This window comes from Argentina anserina, chromosome 7, assembly GCF_933775445.1.
Source record: "Argentina anserina chromosome 7, drPotAnse1.1, whole genome shotgun sequence".
NCBI lineage: Eukaryota > Viridiplantae > Streptophyta > Magnoliopsida > Rosales > Rosaceae > Argentina > Argentina anserina.
Genome location: NC_065878.1, coordinates 1257565 through 1264955, shown reverse-complemented (window position 1 = coordinate 1264955; position 7391 = coordinate 1257565). Strand labels below are relative to the sequence as shown.

General features: G+C 50.7%; 1 protein-coding gene across 1 annotated transcript; it reads right to left on the bottom strand.

Annotated features, from left to right (window-relative positions):
- Positions 1-1161: 1161 nt before the first annotated feature.
- LOC126802648 (uncharacterized) lies at positions 1162-6810 on the bottom strand. The gene has a single exon (XM_050530300.1). The coding sequence runs from the start codon at positions 6808-6810 to the stop codon at positions 1162-1164; it is 5649 nt and encodes a 1882-aa protein (XP_050386257.1).
- Between the last annotated feature and the right edge of the window lie 581 nt (positions 6811-7391).

Genomic DNA, 7391 nt, shown 5'->3' with positions numbered 1-7391 from the left:
CGGGATGCTCTGGAGGCACAGCGCCATCTCGCCGAAGTGGTTGAACGAGACAGCACCCGTGAGACAAGGGTGTTGCTGCTGGAAAATGATTTGGCCAATGCTAGGGCCAAGTTGGAAAATGCGGCGAATCTCCAGGAGGACCTTCGGCAGGAGGTTGCCCGTCGAGAGGTAGCGGAGTCACTTGCCCGAGAAGCGGCGGCGGAGAGGGATGCCGCGCAGTCTGCCCTTGCGGATGCAGAGGAGCTTGTTAGAAGGATGAGCGAGGAGGCAGAAGCTGAGAGGGCCCGCGTAGCAGAGGAGGCTGCGTCTAGCGCCGTGACTGCCTTCAAATCATCGATGGAGATGACTAAGTACTTGGAAGGGTACTATGTCACGGCTGTGGGTGACATGATAGCGCAGTTCCAGGAGCTGGAGATGCTGGATCCCGCGGACTACGAGGTCCGGCTGTCGGAGAAGGGTTTGGAACCGCCGCCCATGCCACATGAAGTGACTCCGCCCTTTTCGCAGCCTACTTCTACTGCGGAGGCCGAAGGTGGTAAGGAAATTTCTAACTCTTCTTCGTCTGGTTTTTCTTGTGATAATGACAGGTCTGATTCTAATCCAGAGACTCCCTCTCCTACTCCTCCTTCTCAGAGCATCAGGATGCACAACCGCCGCAAGGCGAATCGGGGGAAGCGGCGGGGTTAGAAGCTGAGAGTACCGGCGATGCGGTCTGAGCAACGCTGGCGTACCAAGTTGCGGGGGAGGAGTAGGATAGGGTGATAAGATCGTTTGTAATGCGTCTCCTGTCGCTGTAGTCTTTATGTTTCTGTAATTTTTTTTTTTGCATTTTCTGTAACGGCCTTTGTGCCGAACTTGCTATCTTTTGATGAATAGAAGTTCTTTTGACCCGTGTGTTTTTTTTATATTATTGCCGTAGCAATATTATGGTTGTTGTTTTGTGCTTTTGGCTGTATGCTTAATTCTATCTTCGTTGTGCGCACAATGAAATTGTCTGTCGAAGGAATTTAATTGCCATAGTACGCTAGCGTAGTAAGGATCAATGGTTTGAAAAATTCCTCATTTCATTGATAGCCTGGCCGTAGCCATTTTGTACAAAGATAGCTAAAGCAGCGCGCCAAAAGCACTCAAACAGTTGGTCCTTGTGCTACGGATGGACTCTTACTTGTAATAGTACTTGAGTTGTTCCATGTTCCAAGGATGGGCTAATTTTTCTCCGTACTTGTCTTCTAGGCAGTACGTGTTTGGGGCTATGATTTGGACGACTTTATATGGTCCATCCCATCTCGGGCGTAGTCCAGTGACCTTTGTTTGGATCTTCTTTAGGACCCAGTCGCCTACTTGTAGTGTCCTGCTCTTGACTCTCGAGTTATAGAAGCGTGCCACGCGTTGTTTGTTCTGGATGTTACGGCGATGCGCTGTGATGCGTTTCTCTTCCAAGAGATCTTTATCAAGGTGTATACTGTCCGAATTGGTTTCGGGGTCAAATAGTGAAACCCGTTGTGTTGGCTGAATTACTTCGATGGGTAGAACTGCTTCCGTGCCATACATTAAGCAAAAAGGAGTTTCGCCCGTGGCTTCTGTTGGTGTGGTACGGATTGCCCATACTACCTCGTCGAGTTTTTCTGGCCAAAGTCCTTTAGCTTCACCCAGCTTTTTCCGAAGAAGGCTTTTAATCAATTTGTTGGCGGCTTCTACTTGCCCATTGGTTTTTGGATGTGCTACGGATGCGAATTTGAGCTTAGTTCCTCTTGCCTTGCACCAAGTGATGAGGTACTCGTTGTTGAACTGCGTGCCGTTATCTGTGATGATAGACTCCGGCGTACCGTGACGGTAGAAGATGTTGCGTTGCAGGAAGTTTTGAACCTTCTCGGTTGTTATGGCCGTCAGGGGCGCAGCTTCAATCCATTTGGAATGGTAATCGATACATACAATGACCCACTTGAATTGACATTTCCCGACGGGTAATGGGCCAATCAGATCCATTCCCCAAAGGCAGTTGATCCACGGGCTGACTATGTAGGATAGTGGTTCGGAGGGTAGGCGTGGTATGGGTCCATGGATTTGACATTTGTGGCAAGACCTGGCGAGCTCCTGTGCATCGGAGGCTAACGTGGGCCAATAATATCCTGTGCGGAGTGTTTTTGCGGCCAATGCGCGGCTGCCGTAATGGTTGCCACAATCACCACTGTGGATTTCGTTCAAGATCTGCTTGCCTTCTTTGGTTGTGACGCACTTGAGGTCAGCATTCAGCAGACCTTGGCGATAGAGTGTGTTGTTCCGCAGGTAATATCTTACCGCCCGTCTCCTTAGTTGTTTTGCCATGGTCTCGTCTTCTGGTAGCTTGCCGTTGCACTTGAATGCTACTATCTCATCCATCCACGAGGCTTGGTCGCGCTCTATCTGGCATATCTGTTGCAAGGTCTGGTGAATGGAGGGATGGTGGAGAATTTCGACCCTGGTATCCTTGTGGCATTGGTGGGGTTGCGCCGTGGCGAGTCTTGCTAAGGAGTCTGCTCTTGCGTTATTGGCCCTCGGTATTTGATTGATGTGGTAGAATTCGAACCGCTTTAATAATGTTGTGGCGTACGCCAGGTAGGCTGCTAGTTGCTCATCCTTAGCAGTGAAGGACCCGGTGATTTGATTGACTACGAGCTGAGAATCACTGAACACATTAATGCTAGTGGCACCCGTGCTTAGGGCTAATTGTAGTCCTGCAATCAGTGCTTCGTACTCCGCTACATTGTTGGAGGCGGCAAAGTTGAATTTTAAAGCATACTCGAGTTCGAGTCCCCCCGGTCCGCTCAAGATGATCCCCGCTCCGCTAGATTTTGCGCAGCTAGAGCCATATACGTGCAAATTCCATGGCGAAATACTGACGGGGTTGATGACATTATCTGGTTCCACTTCCGCCGTATCTCGGGGGATCATTTCTGCTATGAAATCGGCTACGGCCTGTCCTTTTATGGCGGGTCGTGGCCTGTATTCGATGTCGAATTCTGTCAGCTCGATAGCCCATTTGCTGAGTCGCCCGGAGTGTTCTGGATTCTGTAGTACTTGTTTGAGAGGTTGATTTGTGAGTACGTGGATGCTGTGAGCTTGGAAATAGTGGCGCAGTCGTCTGGCTGCTACGATGAGCGCGAGGGCTAATTGCTCCAATGTTGGGTATCTTGTCTCTGGGCCGTTCATAGCTCGTCCTGCGTAAAAAACTGGTAGTTCTTTAGTTCCATCACGGCGAACTAAGGCACTGCTGACCGCGGTTGTGGATACTGCGAGGTAAAGGTACAGGGGTTCACCCGGCTGCGGGGTTGACAGTAATGGTACTGCGGCGAGGTAATCTTTTAATCCCTGAAAGGCCTCTTGGCAGTCTGGTGTCCATTCGATCAGTTTACTCTTAGAACGTCTTAACAATCTGAAGAACGGCTCACACTTGTCAGTCAGTCTTGATATGAATCTAGATAATGCCACGAGCCTGCCTTGGAGGGCTTCTACATCCTTCTTGAGTGTTGGCTGCGCCATATCTAGGATGGCTTGTATCTTTTCGGGATTTGCCTCTATGCCGCGTTGACTGACGATGTAGCCCAGGAACTTGCTTGTTGTTACGCCGAAAAAACATTTCTCCGGGTTTAATCTCATCTTGTACTTTTTGAGCACATTGAAGATGGTTCGGAGGTTGGTTACATGGTCTTCTGCTTTTATGCTTTTGGCCAGCATGTCATCGACGTACACCTCGATTTCCCGACCGATGTGTTGGTCAAACATTTGTGTGACGCAACGCACATACGTAGCACCCGCATTTTTTAATCCGAAGGGCATTACGTTGTAACAGTACAGGCCCCTATCAGTGACGAAGGTCGTAGCTTCTTGATCCGCCGGGTTCATGCGTATCTGATTGTACCCGGAGTAGGCGTCCATCATACTGAGCAATTCGTGACCTGCCGTGGCATCAATGAGCTGGTCAATTCTGGGTAGGGGGAAACTGTCTTTTGGGCATGCTTTGTTTACGTTCTTGTAATCCACACACATACGCCATTTACCGTTGGCTTTACGTACCATAACACAGTTTGAGATCCACTCAGGGTACTGTACCTCCCGGACGAACTTCATGCCTCTTAATTTGTCAACTTCCTGGCGTATCGCCGTGCTTTTTTCATCGTCGAAGCTTCGGCGCTTTTGCTTAATTGGGTGTGCGGAAGGTTTGATGTGCAATTCATGCATGATGATGTCGGGCGAGATGCCAGGCATGTCTTCATAAGACCATGCGAAGACTTCCATGTTGTCGCCCAAGAAACTTGTTAAATCTCTCTCAACAGTGGGATTGAGAGTTGCCCCGATTTTGATCTTGCGCGCCGGATGACTTGCGAATGGCGTAATGCTTTTCAATGAGGATTCGGGGTTTGCCGGAATTTTTGTCTCGTATGGCGTAGCCTTCTGCTTGCTCTTTCCCTTCGACGTTTCGCCATCTCGTGCGTCGACAACTTTGTCAGTTAAGTTTACTGTGGCGTGTACTGCCAGGATTTCGTGTCGGTTGCGCGTTTGTCGAATTGCACGTGTCTGGCAATCTTTTGCCACGGATTGTGAACCCCGGACCTGTCCTGTTCCGTGCGGAGTTGGGAATTTTATGAGCATCATGTGTCCGGCGATAAAGGTTCTCATCCGGTTAAGTGTGGGTCGGCCGATGATCCCGTTGTATGAGCTGTAGGCATCGACTATGATGAACTCAGCTTCGACGCAAACTGTGCATGGTGCGGTCCCAATACGTACTGTCATATAATCCGAACCTAGGGGTTGGGTTATGTCACCAGAGAAGCTGACTAGCGGTTCGTGGTCTTGTACCAATTTCTTGCCGCTACGCTCCATTTTTTCGTAGCAGCCCTTAAATAGGACGTTGACTGCAGATCCCGTGTCGATCATCATCTTCCCTACATCCCATTGTCCGCCCAGGATTGCGTCTATGAGGAAAGCGTCGTCATTGGGTAAGGAGATGCCAATTTCCTCGTCCTCAGTGAAGGTGATCGGTTGCCATCCTTCTTTCTGTCGTTTAACGTTTCCTCCTGTGATGGCATACACCTGCCTTGGGTGATTATTGCGGTCAAGGCGCTTTTTTGCTCGGTTGGACAAGTTGGTCTTCGGGGCTCCTCCCTCTATAACGTTGATGCGGCGTAGGGTCTCGACTGCGGCAACCACATTCTGTTGTACCCTCTGTTGCGCCGGGCGAACTCCCGTGTCGCCATTGGCTCTTAATGTGCGGAGGGTGCGGCAATCATTCGTGTTATGACTTCCATTTTCGTGGAATCTGCACCATTTACCAGTTTCCGCTTCGGTTTGGGGGCGTAGCGGTCTTGCTGGTTTCCTCAACGTGTCCTGATGTGCGTGGAAAAAGTCCTCCAGGGTCTCTTCCCTAGGCAGTGTGTGGTCACTACGGCGTCCCATCGCGTTAACTTGGCGGGGGTCTCTGTTGTCGCGACGTTCCTGGCCAAGTCTTCTGTTCCTGTCCCGGCCCCTGTGCCGATCGTTGTTACGCGCATCACGGTGATTGGCTTGATGCCACTCTCTCTTCCTGCCTTTGCTATGGTCTTCTGTGTTTGGGAAGAGCTCGCGCTGGAGGGGGACTGTGTGTGTAGATGTTTGCGTCATAGTAGTTTTGTCTGATGGTACTGGGGTCCGCTTCTCTCCGTATGTGACGTATTCTGCCTGAGCGTATCGTACTGCTTCAGTCATGATGTCATCGTATGTGGCGTCGCGCATTCGAGGGTCCACATTAATATGGAACAAGAAGTTCTCTGACCGTAGTCCTTCCTTAAAAGCAGCCAAGGCGAGCGTTTTGTTCAGGTTCCGGCATCTGGATGCTGCAGTCTGCCATCGCATGACGAAGGTGCCCAATGTTTCCCTGCTCTCTTGTTTTACTTGAAATAGGCCATCAGTTGTGTGGGCGGCCCCGGCCATGAGTATAAACCGATTAAGAAATGCTGTGGTTAACTGCGCGAAGGAATCCATGGAGTTCGCTGGTTGTTCAAAGAACCAATTCATGGCATCCCCATCTAAGGTTTCGCTGAATAGGTGGCATAAGGTGGCGTCGTCGAATTCTCTACTGGCAGTGACTTTTTTGAAGTTATCAATGTGCCGGAATGGATCGCCTTCACCTATGTACGGCGTGATTTTTGGGCTCTTAGATTGAGAAGGACGCACGGTGTTCATTATTCTCGTAGTGAATGGGCCTGGCCTGGCTGCGAACACTGGTTGGCACCGTGGATTGGCATCCCGTTGTTCTATCGCTGTTAGCCGCTGCAAGATCAGGGCTAGCGTGGCAGACTCGCTGTTGTGAGCAGCTGTGGGGGGTCTGGAGCGGGAGGTGACGCTTGTGCTTCCTTCCTCACGGTTATGGATACGCCGTGGTGATGGTGGCCGTTTCTTGGCGAGTTCGGAGGGGGTCAAGCTGATACTTAAGCGAACTTGTTCTCGTCCTCTTGTTTGCGCGCTGCCCTCGCGATTTGACTCCTCATGTAAATGACTGCGCTCAGCCCGTTCGAGCTGTGTCCGTATCCTGTCAAGTTCGCTCTGAAGAGCTGCTGCTTTCTCGCGTTCCAGTACCTCGCGCTGCTGGCAATCGGCTAGGTCGCGAGCCATGCTTTCCATTCTTGCGGCGGTTGCCGGATCTGTAGTCGCATTGGTACTAACGACTGTTCCGGGTGTAGGTGTGAGGATGAAAGGGTCGTTGGCGGAGGGTAGAGGGTGGTTGAGGCTAAGGTCTGTGACGTCTTCGATGTGACCGCCTGCCGGAGTAGAGGGGGACGGATTCGTAGTGCCCATGTCGAAGTGTAGTTGTTTGGCTAGGTGTTGCATGGGATGTTTTTTTTTTGTTTGACTTTTTGTTGCGGTTTCCCACAGACGGCGCCAATGTTAATGCTGTGATTATACTTGATTCAGTACGCCGTGCTCCACGTGTATGTAGTACGCCGTACTCCCGGTCACTTCCCTGCCACGGGTAACACACGTCGTTAGAGTAGAGACCACGGCGGCGTGGTCTTCGACTCTCCGACGCTCAAGTCAGGACAATGATAATTCGTGCAGAGTGATGGTAGGAAGTTCAGTGTACTTACCTTGTAAGGTCAAGAGTCTGACCTTTTATTGTTGAGTTGAAGTGGATCGTTTACTTGCCATTCGATGTGGGACGACGTCCGATTAAGGTGCTCTCTGGAACCTTCTTTGAGATGCGCGTGAGGGGACGTCCGTAGTCAGTTTGGGCCGTGGGGAGGCCCGTTGTGTAGTTAGCGCGGCTGACTTGCTGTTAGTGTTGTAGGATTGTGCTATACGTTAGCTTTAATGCGCTGGTAGTTGTGCTGATTATGGCGGGCATAAGCCTATGCCAACACCCTTCACTTACATTTATA